The sequence below is a fragment of the Prunus mume genome, linkage group LG1, assembly GCF_029339155.1.
Source record: "Prunus mume cultivar Tortuosa linkage group LG1, ASM2933915v1, whole genome shotgun sequence".
Lineage (NCBI taxonomy): Eukaryota > Viridiplantae > Streptophyta > Magnoliopsida > Rosales > Rosaceae > Prunus > Prunus mume.
The window spans coordinates 25,878,244-25,898,890 of NC_142698.1; the positions used below are offsets into that span (position 1 = coordinate 25,878,244).

A 20,647-nucleotide genomic window follows, 5' to 3' on the forward strand; every position below is an offset into this window, starting at 1 on the left:
GTTTCACCATTCTCTATCTTTTGCTATATATATATAGATTAACGATCCTCTCCCCACTAACTATATATTTCAATATTTTTGTATGTGCTTTAAGCTGTATTTAAAATCATTTAAAATTTTCAGCCTTGGCATTACGATTTTATATATATGTAGTGTAGCTTCACCTTTCAAACTTTATTATCAATTAATTAAGCTGATTATACGGTTTAAAGGTTCACATCTATCAACTTCTTTGCGTTTTTGATAATGTTATTACAAAATAATTGATTAAGAAAGTTTTTATTTATTAATTAATTAAATTTTGTTTATGCACTTTTTTGGGCCTGAAACTAAAATCTGGACAACTTTAAACTGGGAGCAAAAGGAACACACGAAGCCCAAAATACAAAAGAGCTTAGCCCAATAAAAAGCTTTAAACAAAGGGAGGACCGTACGGTACATGAAAAGCCCAATAATTCTCTTGCAATCCTCACATGATCACATCCAATTCCAATTCCAAAGGGTTTACGAGAGGGAAAAGAGCCTCCAAGTTTCCCAATTTGCATGCTAATTTTTTATTATCAGGTTTCCTAATTGTAAAGCATGAAGATGAGCAGCAGAGGCTTAAGATTCCCACTTTCCAATTATAATTTTTCCAACCTCCAAGTTTCCCAATTTCCATCCTAATTTTTCTTTCTAAGTTTCCTACTTCAAGGAGTCCCTTATAAAGCACATCCCTCCCTCCCTCCCTCCCCCAAGCACATCTTCACTTAATCTTCTCTCTGATTAATTTTCTGGCTGATTACTCATGGCAATGGAGATTCTACAGTGCAAGAACTGCAGTACTGTTATTGCCGTAGCGAATGATTGCATTAGGGTGACTATGAAGGTAATTTAAATTCATAATTTTAGTGATAACGATCTTGTTCTGCAAGCATTCTGAATCTGGTGGAGTAAGGAAATTGTATTTCTGAATTTTCTCTGCTATTGTAAATTTGTTCCCACGATGAACAATATTTTCAGCCGTTGCTTCTTCTTCTTTCCTTCATCTTCTTTCATTGTTCAATCACCAGCTCCTAAGCTCTTACTTCTTGTTGTTCAGTGCTTCTTTGTAACTTCAGAGTCTTGGTTTTGGTTTCATGCAGTTTTCTCAATCCTTTTTGTTGTTTTTCTTTAAAATTACAATGGTTTTTTCAGCCGTTTTATATCATGAACTATCACCTAATCGAATTTAACCCCCGAACTTAAAAATCAGCCAATTTAGCACCTCGAACTAATTAAAATAGCCATGGCTAAATTGGCTGTTTTGATTAGTTCAAATTTTTAGTTCGTGAGGGTTAAGTGCGAAGAGTAAAACGGCAAAATCATTGAAATTTGTTTTTATAACATGTTACCTTTTTTTTTTTCCTTCTTTCTTTTGCAGGAGAGACATGGAATATTCCTAAAATGTGTAAACTTGGCTGAGGTAGGGAGGGAATACCGTGATCCTTCCTTTAGCATACTGGCGACAGATGTGAAATGCGCTGCGTGCCAAGCTTTCTTGGGATACAAGATTCAAAGGGTGGAGGATCCCATCGTTGAATTTCCAAAGGAAGGTCAATTTGTGATGTTCCTGCATCAACTAGATGCTGCTTTTCAAGTGCATGCAAACGACGCTTCTCCTCCTTGAAATTTTGTTATTACAAGGAAATTGACATGGTCTCAATCGAGCTTTTCAATTTGATCTCATTTATAATTTGAAGTTTTAGAATAGTAATCCGCGTTTATTAGTTTAGTTTGTCAGCTGACCAGACTACTGCAACAAATAATATTCAGGAATTTTTGGAATTTACTTTTGTTTCGATAATTTTTTTTTATAGCTCTCTAGTATTACGAGCATTTATTACTATACCGATATTAGAGTTTGAATTACCGTCCATTCTCTTTTCCTTTTTTACTTTTAGAATCATTACTATTACAATCTTAAAATAGGCATCAGTGAATCTCCTACCAAATCAAAACTCGATCAGATGACCAAACCAATATGATCATATGAAAAAAAGAAAAAAAAAAGATAATAATAAATAAATAACCATTCAAAAAGATAACCAAACATGTTGAACAAAAACAAGAAAACCAAACATATCATACGGGAACGAATGCTCTGCATTGGCATGGATTGCGAGAGCCACATGGTTCTGTGGGCCTGGATAGTATACTCTATTGCATTAGGGGACAGGACTGGCTTCTTAGGCCTTTGTTAGCCGCAGAGCAATCTTGAAATGGTCAATTGGGCCTTTATTGATTTGCCACCTAAGGGTATTCTCCCACCATGAATTCTATAGTGGGTGTCTTATATATCACCCGTAAGTAAAGTTTTATCTTTTAACTATTGGATTAAATTGGTTAATCATTAGATAAAATTGATTAATCTGATTTAACAATTAAGAGATAAGACCTCATCTAAGGGCTACTTATGAGAGATATTTAGCCATATACCCATTCTTAGCATAAAACTATAAATAAACCATATACTATTTAATTTATATATATATAAAATTCAAAAATTGAAAGCTGGCTCTGTTGAATTTAATTTTGATTATTAAATTACTTTGATACCCTATTGAGTGTTTTGGATTTTTTTTATGAGGTTTTGAGGTTGAGCTTGTTTTAAAAATCAATGGCAATTTTGTAATTTAAAAGAAGTTAAAAACTTTTTTGTTATATTGTAAATGGGCTTTGAGTATGTTTCTAAAGTCCATTTTATACATGATTTTTTTATAATTTGGGCTCCTATATTTGGTATAATAGTTAATTTCCCTAATTTAAAAGTGACTTCACATAAACGAAAAACAAGGTGATTTAGAATAAAAAAATCCAGAAATTAAAGACAATTACCAGACTCCAGTAGGCATCCAGCTTCCGCACGTCAAGGAAAAACTGGCCCTCCTTTGGTAATTTAATGCTACGATCCCGCAGTTTTTCAATCTTGTATCCCAGAAACAGTTTGCAAACAACGCAGTTGGCCTCCAGTGCAACTAAAGTAGCATCACCAGGATATACAGGTTGACTCTTCACTTCCAAGAGTAACCTGCATGGAGATTGAAAAACAAAAAAACTTAAGAAAACGTAAAACAGTGAATTGATCAAATAGTTTTCTGAAGCTTACACTTTTTGAAATAAGCCGTGGTGTCCGTCGATCAGAGAGGTCCAAATACGGTCTGATGCCAATGCAATGCTTGTACCGCATGAGTGACAGCAGTAGAAGCTTACGCTCGGGGCGCTGAGCTGAGCTTTTTAGAACATGAATATATTGTACTTATTCAAACACAAAAAGGTACATAAAAAATGTATTTAAAAAAAGTACATAAATGAAAAAAATTTACAACCAGCGTACCAAAATTTTCCCTTTCTTAATAAGTTTTGTAATAACGTCATCACAAACGCAAAGAGATTACTAGATGTGGACTTTTAAATTGAATAATCAGTGAAATCCAATAATCCAATAAATTTCGATATGTATAAATGTGAATGACCACTCTAGAGCTCTTCTATATGATCAATTTATCCAAAATTACAAGCACAATCCATACCTTCCCTAAGTAAGAAAAAAAGGGCGGTTTCATTCTAGTGAAATTATGAACTCCAGCCCCTGCTCAATTTAAATTAATAATAGAGTGAAAATGAAAACGTGATTATTCTTTTATGCAAGTGATAATGGGTATGGGGGAGGGTGATTATTCTAGAATTCCCAATTGGTCATGGGTTCAAATTTTTATGGTATCCGTGTGTGTGAATTTCCCTTATTCTCCCCCATCCTAACTTTGGCGCAAAAAAACAAAAAAAAACAAAAAAGAAGAAGGGAAGGAATTAAAAACAAAAACACCCTCAAACATGATATCTAGGTTCTAGTTGATCATGTTTGAAGTCTTTTAGGTCATCACAAACACACCCTCAAAACACATTTTGTATACAAACCAGAACTCCTAAACCTATCCATCCGAATCTCTCAGTCTCTCTATATGATCGACTAACCTATCTCATCCCCTCACGCCCTCTCATCCTTCAACCCCTCCCATTTTCTGGCATATAATTTTTTGTTTTTCAATTAATGGCTTCAAAAGGTGAAGGACCAGCAATTGGTATTGACCTTGGAACCGCGTACTCATGCGTTGGAGTATGGCAAGACGGCCATGTTGAGATTATAGCCAATGATCAGGGCAACAGGATGACGCCGTCCTACGTGTTTTTTACAGACGCAGACTGTTTGATCGGCGATGCTGCCAAAAACCAGGTCACCATCAACCCCATCAACACTGTTTTCGGTGAGTTCTCACACCCTATCACGTATACTTAGGAAATTATTATTAACGCTCCAAAAAAGTCATTATTAGAGAAATTGCACTCTATGATAAAGAAATTGGTGACCTTTTCAGAATGTCAATAACCATGATAGTTGAATAAATAAGATTAGAATACTCATTTATTGTTGATTCTATTGTTGATTGCATCTCTAACAAGTGTGTGTGATTCGAAAATATATAATTCAAAGTTTTAACGATTGTGGGAGTGCTTAATTAATTAGTTTTCGTTGATCTGGTTTATACATATATGCTTTGGTATGTATATATCCAACCAAATTTATTTCTAATGTGATTTCATTAATTTGGGTTGAGCTAGATGCAAAGCGTTTGATTGGTAGGAGATTCACTGATGCCTTTGTTCAAAGTGACATGAAGTTGTGGCCTTTCAAGGTCATTCCTTGTGCCGGGCGAAACAAGCCAATGGTTGTGGTGAACTACAAGGGTGAAGAGAAGCAGTTTGGTGCTGAGGAGATATCAGCTATGGTTCTCACAAAGATGCGGCAAACAGCAGAGGCTTACCTTGGCTCAACTGTAAAGAATGCTGTTATCACCGTCCCGGCATACTTCAGTGACTCTCAACGCCAGGCCACAAAGGCTGCCGGTGTGATTGCCGGCATGAATGTTATGCGTATCATTAACGAGCCAACTGAACGAAGCCATTGCCTACGGTCTTAACAAGAAAGCCTCAAGTGCTGCCGGTGACAAGATCAATGTCCTCATCTTTGATCTTGGTGGTGGTACTTTTGATGTTTCCCTTGTCACAATTGAAGAGGGTACTTTTGAGGTCAAAGCTACTTCTGGAGACACCCACCTAGGAGGTGAAGATTTTGACAACAGAATGATGAGCCATTTTGTGGAGGAGTTGAAGATCAAACACAAAAGGACATGAGCAATGACCCCAGAGCATTGAGGAGATTGAGGACATGTTGTGAGAGAGCGAAGAGGACTCTTTCTTGCACAACTACTCAAACGACCACCAGTGAGATTGACTCTCTATTTGAGGGCATTGACTTTTGCTCCACAATAACCAGAGAAAGATTTGAGGAGCTCAACATGGACCTCTTCACAAAGTGCATGGACATTGTGGACAAGTGTTTGATGGATGCTAAGGTGGAGGACAAGAGCACTGTCAATGATGTTGTTCTTGTTGGAGGTTCTACTAAAATTCCCAAGGTACAACAGCTATTGCAGGACTTGTTTGATGGCAAGGAGCTTTGCAAGAGCATCAATCCTGATGAAGCAGTTGCATATGGCGCCGCGGTACAAGCTGCCATTTTGGGCGATCAGAACCGCCTGGACTTAGTCTTGCATGATGTTGCCCCAATTTCCCTTGGATTTTATAGTATGCAAGGAGTTATGGATGTCTTTATTCCGAGAAACACTAGAATTCCCACCAGCAAGGAACTGATTGTGTCAACCTTCATGGATAACCAACCTTGATTGTGTCAACCTTCATGGATAACCAACCTTGCGTGTATACTCAGGTATTTGAGGGTGAAAATCCAAGGCCCTTAAGAAACAACGTGTTGGGTAAATTTGGGATCTCAGGCATCCGTCCTGCTCCCCAGCGGGTGTCTCAGGTCACCATCTGCTACGATATCGACGCCGACGGAATTTTCACTGTCCATGCGGTTGCTGAGGACAAAACCACTGGGCGGAAGAACATACTCACAGTCAACAATTATGAGAGATTATCCCAGGAGGAAATTGAGAATATTGCTGCGGATAAGGAGTATATGAAAGTATATAAGGCTAGCGGTTATGAAGAGCTCGATCGTATAGTACTCTCTCTTTAGCTAAGTTTGGTAGAATAGATGTAGTTAATATGCTTTTTTAGTTAATTAATCTTGAAGTGGCTAGCTGCTACAAAAGTATTCTCTATTTATTTAGCTATAGTCCGGTTATGAATTTTTTTTTTCTTGAGTTCTATTCTATCACAAAACCCCTTGCAAAATTTGGTCATTTATGGTTTCTTAGCTAGAATGAGTATTAGAGAATTATTCTAATTTCCAACTTCATCGGCGTTTACTAACACATAATAAGTAATTTCAAAATATGTGAGAAATCATAACACTCCCGTGACACTTTAGTAGTGTGTGTGAGAAACCACTCTCCTTCTCGTAGTCTTGTATTTTTTTTTTTTTAAAGTAATTGAAAAAGGGAGTTTTTCCAATGAGGATTTTCTTAAAAATTACTTAGGGAGTTCTAATTAATCTCAGCAATCCATTAGATATGTTAGTGGTTTAAATAATTTAAAAAAAATACACCACATATGCAATCTAATTGCTAAGATTAGAAGTCCTTAACTTAAAATCTTTAATGGAGCCAAATCATTGAGGGATACGTGAATTCCAAATCTATAGAATAACCTCCTTCATATTTTTAGACAAAGAACTGGTTCCCCTTTTACACTGTCAAACACATTCTCTATAAAATATGGAAACGGTTGGAGGAAGAAGCTTCTGGAAACTCGGTCTATGAAATCCCACACAAACTCGGTCTAGAAGCTTCTGGAAACTCCATCTATATATATAACTACCTCCTCACTTCACCTCCCTAACCTATTCACCTCATACCACGCACTCACATTCACACAAACAAAACAAGCACCAGTTTCAAGCTTTCTTCAATGGCTGCCAAAGGCGAGGGCCCTGCCATCGGTATCGATCTCGGAACCACCTACTCCTGCGTCGGCGTATGGCAACACGATCGCGTTGAGATCATAGCCAATGACCAGGGCAACAGAACGACGCCGTCCTATGTCGGGTTTACGGACACTGAGCGTTTGATCGGTGATTCCGCCAAGAACCAGGTCGCCATGAACCCCATCAACACTGTCTTCGGTCAGTTTTCATGTTTTTCAATCACTCTCTCTAAATCTAAAAGCAACGTCGTTTCTGCGTGGTTTCGTTTCTTTTGATTCTACGTGTATGCATATGCATGTGTCTTTGCAGATCACGTGTTTGATTTGGTTTTGTTCGATGGTTTAATATGATTTATTTGTATGAATCCTTGTAAATATTTGGTGTTTTGATTAGTTTTTTTTTTTTTTCTTTTCTGATAGAAAGATTAGGTTATTGTTAAATAAGCCATTGTGATTTGGTTTAATTTAAGGGAGCTGATTTTCCCACTCCCTTTTTCTCTACTTACACTCCTTTTTATTTTAAAATATTTTTTAATCAATTTTGTTTTTTAAGTTTTTGCTCATTCCTATTATACCCTTACCTACATTAATTTATTTTTACTTCACTTTTATATTATTATTATTATCTTTTAAAACTTAATTTACTTACACCCCATTTTCAATGGATGGATGAGTTCTTTAAAATTATTATTTTAAAAACAAACAAAATATTTTCCCCAGCAACAACCCCCTCTCCAAAGTGCTCACTTGCCACATCATTAAGGGTAAAATAGGAAAAAGAAAGAATAAAAAAGAGCAAAATTGATTAAAAAGTATTAAAAAAACAAAAAGGAGTGTAAGTGGAGAAAAAGGGAGTGGGGAAATCAGCTCCCTAATTTAATTAATAGGCCAATATCAAATAAGTAATTTATCATTGGTTGTATTGTTGATCACATACGGATGTGTACGAGATCTAGTAATTTATTAATGGTGGGGTTCCTCTTCTCCCTTTACTACTGTTGAGATTGTATCGATGATGTTTGTCATCTTTATGCTTGAATTAAGTTTTTTCCCTTGCAATGTTTTAGTTATAAATAAAATTTAGTTTTTGTAATGGTTTTGATATGCGGCTCTAATCTCTTAAACTTTTGTTTGCGCTGTGTTAGATGCGAAGCGTTTGATCGGCAGGAGATTCAGTGATGCCTCTATCCAGAGTGACATGAAGTTATGGCCTTTCAAGGTCATTCCTGGCGCCGGGGACAAGCCAACCATTGTGGTGAACTACAAGGGCGAAGAGAAGCAGTTTGCTGCTGAGGAGATATCGTCTATGGTTCTAACGAAGATGCGTGAAATCGCCGAAGCTTACCTTGGTTCGGCCGTGAAGAATGCTGTTGTCACTGTCCCGGCATACTTCAATGACTCTCAACGCCAGGCCACGAAGGACGCTGGTGTGATTGCGGGCATGAACGTTATGCGTATCATTAATGAGCCAACTGCAGCTGCCATTGCCTATGGACTTGACAAGAAAGCCACAAGTGTTGGTGAGAAGAATGTCCTCATCTTTGACCTTGGTGGTGGCACTTTCGATGTTTCTCTTCTTACGATCGAAGAGGGTATTTTTGAGGTTAAGTCTACTGCTGGAGATACCCACCTTGGGGGTGAAGATTTTGATAACAGAATGGTGAACCATTTTGTACAGGAGTTCAAGAGGAAGAACAAAAAAGACATTAGCAATAACCCCAGGGCACTGAGGAGATTGAGAACATCTTGTGAGAGAGCAAAGAGGACTCTTTCCTCTACTGCTCAAACCACCATTGAGATTGATTCTCTGTTTGAGGGTATTGATTTTTACTCCACAATAACCAGAGCAAGATTTGAGGAGCTCAACATGGATCTCTTCAGAAAATGTATGGATCCTGTGGAGAAGTGTTTGACGGATGCTAAAATGGACAAGAGCACTGTCCATGATGTTGTTCTTGTTGGAGGTTCTACTAGAATTCCCAAGGTACAGCAGCTGTTGCAGGACTTCTTTAACGGCAAGGAGCTCTGCAAGAGCATCAACCCTGATGAAGCAGTTGCCTATGGAGCCGCCGTGCAAGCTGCTATTTTGAGTGGTGAGGGCAATGAGAAGGTGCAGGACTTGCTCTTGTTGGATGTCACTCCACTTTCCCTCGGATTGGAGACCGCTGGTGGAGTTATGACTGTTCTTATTCCGAGAAACACTACCATTCCCACCAAGAAGGAACAAGTTTTCTCAACTTACTCGGATAACCAACCCGGTGTGTTGATTCAGGTCTACGAGGGTGAAAGAACAAGAACCAGAGACAACAACTTGTTGGGTAAGTTTGAGCTCTCAGGCATCCCTCCTGCTCCTAGGGGTGTGCCTCAGATCACTGTTTGTTTTGATATCGATGCCAATGGAATTTTGAATGTCTCTGCTGAGGACAAAACCACGGGGCAGAAGAACAAGATCACAATCACCAATGACAAAGGCAGGTTGTCGAAGGAGGAAATCGAGAATATGGTCCAGGAGGCAGAGAAATACAAATCAGAGGATGAGGATCATAAGAAGAAAGTGGAGGCCAAGAATGCATTAGAAAACTATGCATACAACATGAGGAACACAGTGAGAGATGAAAAGATCGGTTCGAAGCTCAACCCAGCGGACAAGCAGAAAATTGAGGATTCTGTTGAAGATGCCATTCAGTGGCTTGATGGGAACCAGCTCGCTGAATGTGATGAGTTTGAGGATAAGATGAAGGAGCTTGAAAACCTCTGCAACCCCATCATTGCCAAGATGTATCAGGGTGCTGGTGCCGAGGCAGGTGGGAGAGGCGTGGATGATGATGCTCCTCCTCCTGCTGCAAGCGGGGCAGGACCTAAGATCGAGGAAGTTGACTAAGATAAATTTCTTTCATTCCATGAGTTTCTCTTTTTGGTTTAGGGTAGTCATAGCATGTAGCTGGAATGTGTTTGAGAATTTAGTTTTGATTTGTACTAGAGATTATGAATTTCAGTTTTTATCATTTTCCTTCCTAAGCTCTTGACCTATGATTTAATAATCGATTCGAGTAACCTGAATTTCTTGTTGCTACCAAATGTCATGTTCTTTATTTTCAAATTCTTGGTGGCTAGAACAAAATAAGGTGCCTGAGGAAAGTACTGGTCATGCTGAGGACTTAAATAAATAGTTTGTGGCTCATCTTGGTTGGCTCAACCAAACTAATGATTTAATGCTAATATGTTCCAAACCACGAGCATAATACGCTCAAGCATGTGTCAATTGATTTTCTTTTTTATTTTATTTTTAAAATTAAGAAAAGATAACAACCCTTTTTTATTTTATTTTTAAAATTAAGAAAAGATAACAACCCTTTTTTATTTTATTTTTAAAATTAAGAAAAAATAACATGGGTAATTATATTCCATAAAAGTAGAACCCATTATCTTATTTTGTTTTTAATTTTAATTTTTTTTAATATAAAAAAAATATGAATTTACCATATTATCCTCATTTAATTAATAATTTTAATTCTTAATGTTTGAATTAACCAATGACATTTTTTGGTATTTTGAATGTTTCACCATTCTCGGCCTTTTTGCTTTATATATATAGGAGATAACTACAAGAAAACACTAAGTATAGATACAAAGAGAACACCAAACCATAGCACGAACACAACTGACGCATGTTGAAATGGCTCTACTTTCTCAGTGGCGGTTGTGTTACTATGATCATCAGAATGCATCCACATGAGAAGAATGTTGAGCTAATTCAGATGCATGTTGGAATCATATATTGTGGTTTACTGTAGTTTCTAGTAGTAGTAACACGTCAGACTAGAAAATAAATTAAAAACTTAAGCCTTCATTCTACTCAAGGAAAGACTCAGGTTACATATTACTGGAAAACTTCCTTATATCAAATTAACTGCAACATAAATGTTCAAAATAATGTCGAGAATTTTCCACAACTATTGAATCAAACAGGGAAACTATATGCGAACATTCTCTAGGTGTTACAATAGAACAGCTTCCATACTAAGCCTCTGTCACTGATGATTCCAAAAATCATACCTCAATTTAAACTTTGTCTCTACAAAAACCCAAACTACTTCCTTCCCCTGCTTAACCTCTGCAAGTGGTAATTGATGCTTCCCATTGACTTTCTGTTTTTGTTTCTCTGTAGCAAAGGAGTCAGACACATTAGGGCACAGTCCTTGAAAAAGTTTGTCAACTGAAATAAGGGGCAGACTTTATGTATTAAGAATGACATATGGAAAAGAAACTATGAAGATGCAGAATCCAGAGACAGAACAATGAAAATCTACCTGAGCATCCATGCAAGTACCCAAAAGTTCCTTCTGCCTTGCACACTTGTCATCACTGTTATGGTTAAGAGCCAAGCAGTTGAGGAATGCTAGCATATCCTTCATGCAAGGTTTGTGAAGAGCGCCAAATTTCTTTGGATTAAGATATGCAGTGCCAACTTTCCGACCCATTCTTTGATTCAAAAGATACCTATCCATGCAAGAAACTGTTAGGCTCACCCAACTCTTGAAATAAGGGTTGGAATAATCCAGCAAATAAGATGGAACACATCTACAATAAACAGAACATTGCAAACACTATTAATTTTGTGACCTATCCTTGATGTCTGTTATACGATAAAAAGTCCAAAACAGGGGTTTGGGAACTAAGGAATTTTTTAGAATCTAAAGCCTAGAAATAAACAGATACCAGAATTCTAAGGCACACAATAAAGAAATCAGATTTAATTCAATTGTGTGGCACCAAAAGATTTTTACTCATTTTAATCGTGTGGCACAAAAAAATTCTTCCTTCATCTTCCAGATTTATTAACCCTACAAAACTCTCACAATCAAATCTATTATAGAGTTACCAGGGCTCCTTATTTGACAATGAATATAGAATAATATTGTTTACCCATGTAAAACCAAATAATTAATTAACTTACAAAAATACAAACTTTAGAATATTGACAAGTAATATCAGTAAAGGATCTCATACAGCCATCATTAAAGCATAGTTTTACAGATGTAATTTGTATACTTGTCCAAATGTAAAATGCACATTCATCATATGCTTTAGCCTACTCACTTGACCTTGCAAGGGATTGGAAAAAGAAAAAATAAATGAAAACAGCAACGACCCAATGTGTATATAAGGTACAAGCCCTGACAGAACTTGTATTTCAATGGGCAAAATGCACTATCATATGCCGCTGCATTACCATCATTGCAAAATTCTTTCAAACTCCAGTGTGTCTCATCCATAGAATACAATACTTAATTTAAACATAATGGTTTGAAGCATTCACATTAAAATAAAATAAAAAATAAAAAACATGCGAGCTCACAGAGCAGAAGTTACAGAGCTTGAAAACCAAGAAGATAGATTCTCTTAAACCATCAGAACAAGTTCAATTAAATGTTACAAAGCTTGAAAATCAAAACATAGCACAAAAAAATATTCTTACTGTTATCACCAAGCACAAATATTGATACAGGATTCAGAGCAATAATGAACAAAAACCCAATTGCAGTGTAAACGAGCAAAAACAGATTATCCAAGCTGCAGTGTAAATCAGCAAGCATACTTTAACCACTTGCAGCGCAAATCAACAAGCAAAAATTAACCCAGTTGCAGTGTCAATGAGCAAAGCACAAATTGAACCGGTTGCAGTGTAAATAAGAACGAACAATAAACGCAAATGCTAATTAACTTCGATCAAATTCAAAAAATTCCATTTTTTTCCCAAATTTGATGACCAATGAACACCCTTTGAATCGTAACCGAATAAAATAATCAAAACCCATTTATTCAGTACTTCTTCTTTGACGAATGAAATCAAACCCAATTCTGGTTTCGACCAAAAAAAAAACCCCCCAATTCTGGCAATACAGAAATGAAAGCATGATAAATAGAGAACAAGAAATGAAGGAAGCGCGGAGAAAATTACCGAATCGGCGGCTTAAACCAGAAAGAGATAGAGCTAAAGACGGACAGTGCCACTCTAGGGCTTGCAGTTCCTTCGAAATTTTCTATATTTTTAAGTCGGTGATTTTGCGGAGATTGCCAAGCTCTTCGCAAACAGGACTGAACGCGAATGATTGGGCTGGGCATAATTACAAGGCCATGGCTATGGACTGACTCAAACTGAGTAGGCCCGATTCAACTCGGGCTTGGTTAATTGGCTCCTTTGGCTGGCCTTATTCAAACAGGCAGAGAAATTTAAAAATAAAATTAGACGAAAATATTTGCCCGAAGCAAATCTGAATTTAAAAAAAAAAAATTCTTTTGTACTTTTTTCACTAGAAAAAAAATAAATGGATACAAACAAAAAAAACCTCTGTCGACACAAACAAAATGCATCCTCATTAATAACAAAGTGGTTGGATGTCGATCATTATTGTGATATTAAGGTATCCCCCCATGCAACTTGCAATTTTTATTTTGAAACCAAGAGATGGGGATGAAATTAAATTTAATGCCATAATACTATAATCTCATTTAGGCAAAATCAATTGTAACCAAGTCATATTCCATGTACGAGAATGTATGATTTTTATTGAACTTGAAGGGAAATTCCAGTGCAAAAATAAGCAAAACCAAAAACAACCTTATTATCACTGTATTCTTGTCCAAGTTAAAACTTAAAAGTCAATGAGGTCACTGGCGGATCTGTTAATGAGCAAAGAGGTGCAGCTGCACCTCTTCTCGTCAGAAAAACTATTGTTGGTGCTTGACATTGCTCCTTTGCTCCTTAATTCCATCTTCAACATTTAAGTAAATGTCTTTATCTTTTCACTTTCATTTATTTTTATATTACTTCATTTACTTAAGTTTACAATGTAAATAAGGAAGTACCCCCCATTTGGATTCAAATAAAAATACTAGAAAATCAAATTCCCCCCAAATCAAAATTTGAAAAATTGGTTTTAGTGCAAAATACGATTTAGGCTAAAAATGATAGCTTATTAAGTCAATACATACTTCATAATAAAATCCCATAAAATCAAGTTTTCTTATTTGATGTATAAGGAATAAAAGCCGCCAAAAATTATCTTGAGAAAATGATTATTCCGAAAAACCATTTTTCATACTTAGTCAATATTTTTACATAGAACAATTTTTCATGTATGATATGAATAAATAAAGGGACCTAAGGTCAATTTAGGTAAAAAGCCTTAGATGTTCAATCCACAAAGAGTTTTTAACCTTTCAAAATTGCACCTCCGCTAAAAAATTCTTGGGTCCGCCAATGAATGAGGTGAAACATTTTAAATTTGGTATTTACCACAACAACAAAAAAAACACACATTTCCTTTTGGAATAACATATTTACAATTCATTATCCGTTCAAGACTTAATACAGCAAGTATCTTGGAGGAAAGAAGTTAATTGTTATATTATATTATATTATATTATATATTTATTTTAATTAAAAATAAATTTATCTCTTATATCGGGCCGAGTTCGGAGATATGGATAACAATACCATTCCCGACCCATATCCAATAGGAGATTGTTAAAATTTGCCCGTACCCACCCTCAAATTTTTCTGAAATCTCCAACCATTAAGATCAGGGACCCAATAAAGACCTGACCCGTCAAAAATTTCTACCATCCCTTAGTGGAAGAATAACAAAATCCCGTACTCCCATGACTGCTATACAAATTATTTCAATTCCCATTCAACACTCAATCAAGTTGATGGATGTGTGCCGACCTAAACGATAATTAAGTTGGTGGATATGGACCCTTCTCAATCCAAAAGTTCCAACACCACTCCACTAATTTGGCACCATTATCTTTCTTGAAACATGGTGATTGCCGATTCCCCATAATTCGAATTGCTTTATCTAAATGGCATCGAATTGCTTTATCTAAATGGCGTCACATGATTTTGATCTTTCATTGGAAATATATTAGATCATCTAATTCAAAATCAATTAACAATAGTTGAAAATGCTCAAAATGTTATAGACGTTTATTATTATACGCAATACTTTATATTCTTGACGTGAGATTCAGGAACAAACCGTATCACTATCTAACACGGGCTATAGTCCATGTGAGTTTTTTTCTTCTTCTTATAGTTAGTATATAGATTTTAAGGTTTAATCCAGCCCAAAGTTTAACAATCTACCCATAAGGTAAATTGAGTCCACCGCATTTTAGATCACTGTCTACAAAACCCTTTTTCTTTTAGACTCCGTCCCCACAACAAAAAGACTAGATTTCTGTATTGTACGATGGACATGTAATGGGTTTACACATTATCTCTTACAATATTGGCTAATGTGAGTAGTACATGACCACTAATTTTTATGAGATGAATTGTGTAGACACGCATTCCATGTAAGTTTTTATGTTATCATATTTTAATTTAGGCATTCCATGTATAACATAAAAACTTACATGACTTATGCGAGCATCAAGAAACCCTAAATTAAAATATGACCATGACTTGACAATGAAAAAACCAAACTTTTTTGGCAGATACCAAAAATTACGGATAAAAGCAATTTGGGTAAGCTTCTTCATCCTTGTCATCGCTGGTGGGTTTCACATCCACAACAAAACCACGAACTTTTTTGATTCTTTTTATTTATGTACGTAAAACCAACGGCTTTTAAATATTCATGGAACAGGTCCGCTTTTGTTTGTCTCCTTTACCACCCACGACGAGGATGATGACGCCGGCCAACCCTCGCACAGGCCTACAAATGAAATTCTGGCCATGTTCAAAATTGGGCTGGGCCCCACCTTTGCAATTTCTTCAGATTAAATTGGAATAGATAATGTTGAATTGGGCTTCTGTTCATCATCCAAAATTGCAAGACAGTTGAGAAAATGACAAGAAATTGAAATTGTTTTTTGTTGAATTAAGTGGGCTCCACCATCCACAGGGTTTAAAATAAATGGGCCCTACAAATTGACAGCAAGCTTGGAATTTTTTGGACCACTACCACCATACCACATGGAATGGAAACGAACTTGTTTGTTTTCAAGTTCTGATGATTTTGCTTATTCAAACCACAAGTTAGAGGATTTTGTTATCTTTTGTCAAGATTACAAGGATTCAAAATTTGAAATTCTATTATTTAGAGAGAGTGGAGAGTTGAAACTTGAAGCTGCTGAGCCAAAACTTTTGGGCAAAGTCGCGTGATAACAATGACGTTGCTTCTTGTTTAGGTAAAAAGCCTAGACCTCTCACAACGACTACAAGCATTTGCTTTGAAACCGTATCACTTTTTGTTGAGTACTAAGTCTTCCTCTAAAGCCAAACAATCATGACACCTGCCCTTTTAAGCTTTAAGTTTCTCGCTTGAAGATTTAGTAAAGTGACTATCCCTCCACTTCAAAAGATAGATACTCTACTTCCCAAGTCCAAAAATCCAGCGGTGAAAGGATGAGATGATTGTGATAAGAGAGCGTATGCAAGCTGCCCTGACCTAAAACTTTTGTTTACGAGAACATGTCAAGTTTACTCTTAGAACTAGTTTTGTTCTATTTGGAAGTGTGCCCTTTGAAGATGAAATTGTCTTGAGCAAGGACCTAGGACTACTTCTATTACAGGAAGTTTTCTTGTTTAGTAAAATACGTTATAAAAGAGAGAGACACATGTACACAACTAACTTCTGAAAATTACTCAAGTTGAGCCATTCAGCTGAGAAAGAGTGTATTTTCCTACATTCTTTTAATGGAAAGGTCGGTAATTGACAATAGTGGGTACTCCATTATCCAATTGTTTCCTTTAAGACCAATTCAAATTGCAGATTACCCATTAAAAAACAAGGGGAAATAAACAAAACCCACAAAGCAGATTAGCTGTGGACCATTTTGGGTTGAACCCATTAGTTGTACAAAATTTCAACACATGCAGCACCCACTTTTGCCCATAGACCTAAAATGAATTTGACTGCACCTAAAGGAATTCCTCAAGAACATGATCAAGTTCACATTAACCTCTTAGCTGGATCCTAATAACAAAGATTCTATCTAGAATCCTTTTTCTGGCATTTATGACACAATTGGAAATTATGCAAATATTTGTATTTATACTTTTAATTGTAGAATTTAGCTGAGTAAGAAGAATGAAAAGCCGTGTTAAAAAAAAGAACGAGAGTAAAACCTCATGATAATGGATGATTACTGGCTTAAGAAACCTGAGGATATTTGAGGAAGGGACAAAAATTATTACCCCACAAGTTCCCCCACTTGAACTAACCAACACCTTAATCACTCCGCAGAATTTGACAGTCCTGTCTGGAATTGTCAATGAAGTTCAGACAAAAATGTTGCAGACCATTCATGGTTACCTTACTTTTCCCAAAAACCCAAGAGCTAAAACTTAAAAATAAGGATGACAATAAATTAACAAGAAAAAGAAATAAAAAAATTAAAAAAAAACCTTTCAACCCTTAAGATAAATACAGAATTAATCCTCTTGAAAAACTAATTAACAAAAGATCTCTATGTAATTAATGGAGATCTAAATGCACAAAGGCTTTTCTTGTCAAGTGGATTTGAACATTGTAGGAGAAGAAGCCAGTGGAAGTACCTTGGAAGAGCTTGGAGGATTTTGTGGTAGATTTTGGTGATGATGCTCTCTCTGGTTTTCCTTGTTCTTACCAACAACCAGTCTTATAAAAGACCCATCTTTCTCTTCTGTTGCCATTGTTGAATTGGGTGTAGCTTTAACCCCAGAATCCTGAGCAGACCCACAATTTTTAGCTGCCCTTTTCTCAGCTTCTTCCATCAGTCTTCTGAACAATTTCTCCTCTGCATCCCTTAAAAACTTGAACTTCGGAGGGGGAGAAGATCTCAACCTGCTCAGCTCAGCTTCTGTTGATGATTCAAAGAGAGGGTTGAATCCATGGTGTTTGTAAGAGTCCAAAGAGCTCAAAGGTGAGGACTTTAATGATGGGGAGGGCAAAGGGGAAAGGTATGGGGTGTCTACAGACAAAATAAGATCACTCAAGCTTCTTGTTCTTGACCCTTTTCTACTTCTATCACCTCTCGATTTCCCATCTTCAGATTCCAAATCCTCCTTTGTCTCCTCGTTGATTGTGAAGAGAAATCTAGGTGGGCCAGCAAGATTATGCAGCCTCATGAGCTCTGATATTTCCACATTCTCTTCTCCATTGAGCTTGAGCAGCAAATCCTTGCTAGAGCCCAGTTCTAAATCTGATTCACTACTGCTATGATTGGCATCTGGTTCTCTAACATTCTCCTGAGAGTTACTGTTGGTCTGCAAAGAAGAGGGTTTTTTCCAGCAACTAAATTGAAAGAGCTCCTTTGCATGGTTGCTGTAATCTTCTTCAATCTCTCTGTTGGTGATTCTCTTCTTCCACCATAGCAAGTAGTAAAGCTCTGCAACAAGTGCCAAGAGGAGGCACCCGAAAACTAGGCTCAAACCAATACCTAATCCACTGAAAGATGTCATCTTTGCCTTGAATTTCACATCCCCACAACAACTAAACCTGGACTGATCATAACCTCACAGCTCTAGAATCTCTCAGTTTTCCACTATATACAAATCCCACAATAAAAAAAAATAAGTACCAATTCAACAAGAAAATTTAGAACCCAAAAAAAGTGCTGCTTTTTTCTTTTCTTACTGAATTTCTCACACCATAATAAATCTGCATAGAAGTTGCCTCAAACACACGCTACGAGAAAATTCGGCGCAAAAAAAAGAAAAGGAAAATAAAAAACTTACCTTTAAAGTCCAAGATTTCAACCACCCAGAAAGGGCCACATCCACAACTTGTGTAGAAGTAGAACCAATGAAGAGTAAACGCTCAGGTTATAAAATATAGCACAAGTCAAAATAAAATTTGGCTAAGCATCGGCTAGCCTAAAGAGGCTTTTTCCTTTTTTCTGTCCTTTGCTTTGCTAAGGAGGCAAGGAGGCGCTTAAATTAGTTTTTTTTTTCTTTCATTTTTTATGATTGGAGTATGTGTGTGTGGGATGGCTGGAAAGCAACCCACATGGGTTTGCAAAAGCGTGTGCGCCATTTTAATCATTAAGTAAAAATAAGAAAAGGAAAGAAAAGGTTTGGAGTGTGTGTTTATCTTTCGTGTGAATTTCCTTGTAATGTTGGATGTAACATTAGAAAGAATGAAACTTTCTAAACATATCATGTGAAACTTGATAAGCAAATTAACTAGGATCTTTGACAAATAAGGATATGCGTGAGAAGAGAAAAACTTGTGCGAAATTGTTCCTTATGTATGTTATATCGTTAAGTGTGTTAGGTGTCACTTATGTGTTTACTTTATTTAAAGAAATGAAAGGGCAAGTAGGTCCCAAAATAAATAAATTTGGAATTCAACTCCTGATTTTGGAGTAATTTGGCTCTCAAATGGGATGTGATATTCTAATCCATCAGGAATCCATCTTTTTTACTAATTATATGCTCATATAATTTTTAAAATTTCATATTTTTAGTCAACTTTAACCCAACAACAAGGATATTTTAATAATCAAACTAAGTTCAGTTATGATTCATGGGAAATTAGTAAACAACTTATAAGGAATTAGTACTATTCCTGCTTTACTTTCAAATAGTTTAGTAAACAACTTCAACATGAATCTGGATTATGACTCATTCCCAATTAAATTCATCATCATCCAATTACAGATTGGTAAACATATAATTAATGTAAAAACCGAACCAAACATTTGAATAGTTTTTACTCCATCCTTACCCCTACTCAACACCACGTACCATTATCATATAAGGAGAACAGTTCCACACAAATTTTTGTTGTGGAACTTGCACAATGCGCCTGCCCTTCACATAATTGGATGTAATATCCCATACGTCTCACATGATTTTTTTCCTTCTGTCGATGGAGGTGATTTAGGATATTTATTTTGTTTGGTCTTTTCAAAGGATCAGATTAAAGAATGGCTAGTGGAGTGCATGACTCAAGCTGGGCATCCACGTAACCCAGCGTGACTTGAGGACACTGCCAAACAACACACTCGTCGTCACCCATGATATCTAGCTGGTCTTTTCCTGCTGACGTTCAAGCTTCTGTAAAGATTGCTAGGCCACCAGATGTAAAATGCTCAGCTAACTATTTTTGTTTTTGGTTGGTTTTTGGAGTGAAATGGGTTGTGCAAATGATATTGCTGGAGATTAATGGGTGAGCTAAACGTGTCTAGTCCTCACTCGGTCACTCTTTTTGGAGGCGATCTTCCTTAACATGCTTAGGTATCTTTCCTGGTAAACAAACAGAAAATAAAACAGAATCTTCTGCAAAAAGTTTCTCCGAAATAAAAAATTAAACGATTAATTAAGTGTTGAATTAGCTCTTAGTCTAGTGATATTTCTCTTTTTAATAATCGAAGAAATTCAAACATAACTCCATTGTTATTGTTTAGTTTTTGAACTTGTCTGGGTGAGAAGCTTGGCTCTAGCCTTGGTTTTGAGGTCTAGCTACTTGTACCCAACTTTTGTGACTTGCTGTATAATCTGCTTATTCTGGGTTTGTTTAATGACATCAGAATTCGACAAATTTTATTGTATGTGTAGTCTAGATCGATATTCTGTCCTTTATGAATTCAGTAACAAACAAGTATGTGTTTTATTTTTGGTCCAAATTAACATCTGTTTGTACATTTGAGTTGAGAACTTGAGATGGTAAACAAACAGGCTGGT

The 20,647-nt window shown here is 36.4% G+C and overlaps 3 protein-coding genes and 1 pseudogene across 4 annotated transcripts; 2 read left to right on the top strand and 2 right to left on the bottom strand.

Annotated features, from left to right (window-relative positions):
* Positions 1–3,671: 3,671 nt before the first annotated feature.
* LOC103324045 (heat shock cognate 70 kDa protein-like) lies at positions 3,672–6,211 on the top strand (annotated as a pseudogene).
* Positions 6,212–6,891: 680 nt separating this feature from the next.
* Positions 6,892–9,981, top strand: LOC103323174 (heat shock cognate 70 kDa protein 2-like). The gene is made up of 2 exons (XM_008225158.3): positions 6,892–7,165; positions 8,112–9,981. Exons 1-2 carry the CDS (start codon positions 6,952–6,954, stop codon positions 9,845–9,847), a joined length of 1,950 nt encoding a protein of 649 aa, XP_008223380.2. The 5' UTR covers positions 6,892–6,951; the 3' UTR covers positions 9,848–9,981.
* Positions 9,982–10,793: 812 nt separating this feature from the next.
* Positions 10,794–13,084, bottom strand: LOC103323160 (uncharacterized). Of its 2 annotated transcripts, XM_008225131.2 has the most exons (3): positions 12,929–13,084; positions 11,277–11,466; positions 10,794–11,128 (listed from the first exon to the last, which is right to left on the bottom strand). In XM_008225131.2, the coding sequence occupies exons 2-3, from the start codon at positions 11,445–11,447 to the stop codon at positions 11,057–11,059; spliced, it is 243 nt and encodes an 80-aa protein (XP_008223353.2). In that variant the 5' UTR covers positions 11,448–11,466; positions 12,929–13,084; the 3' UTR covers positions 10,794–11,056. The 2 variants fall into 2 exon arrangements, with proteins under 2 accessions (XP_008223353.2, XP_088900324.1); XM_089044198.1 differs by lacking the exon at positions 12,929–13,084 and having other exon boundaries at positions 11,277–11,474.
* A 4,282-nt stretch (positions 13,085–17,366) lies between these two features.
* On the bottom strand, positions 17,367–18,837 carry LOC103323148 (uncharacterized). The gene is made up of 2 exons (XM_008225116.2): positions 18,698–18,837; positions 17,367–18,504 (listed from the first exon to the last, which is right to left on the bottom strand). The coding sequence occupies exon 2, from the start codon at positions 18,419–18,421 to the stop codon at positions 17,492–17,494; it is 930 nt and encodes a 309-aa protein (XP_008223338.1). The 5' UTR covers positions 18,422–18,504; positions 18,698–18,837; the 3' UTR covers positions 17,367–17,491.
* Between the last annotated feature and the right edge of the window lie 1,810 nt (positions 18,838–20,647).

Coding starts and splice junctions, on each gene's coding strand:
- LOC103323174 (XM_008225158.3), top strand. CDS start 6,952: ATGGCTGCCAAAGGCGAGGGCCCTGCCATCGGTATCGATCTCGGAACC. Junction 7,166..8,111: donor CCCCATCAACACTGTCTTCG/GTCAGTTTTCAT, acceptor GCGCTGTGTTAG/ATGCGAAGCGTTTGATCGGC.
- LOC103323148 (XM_008225116.2), bottom strand. CDS start 18,421: ATGACATCTTTCAGTGGATTAGGTATTGGTTTGAGCCTAGTTTTCGGG.
- LOC103323160 (XM_089044198.1), bottom strand. CDS start 11,474: ATGGATAGGTATCTTTTGAATCAAAGAATGGGTCGGAAAGTTGGCACT. Junction 11,129..11,276: donor GTACTTGCATGGATGCTCAG/GTAGATTTTCAT, acceptor CCTTTGCTACAG/AGAAACAAAAACAGAAAGTC.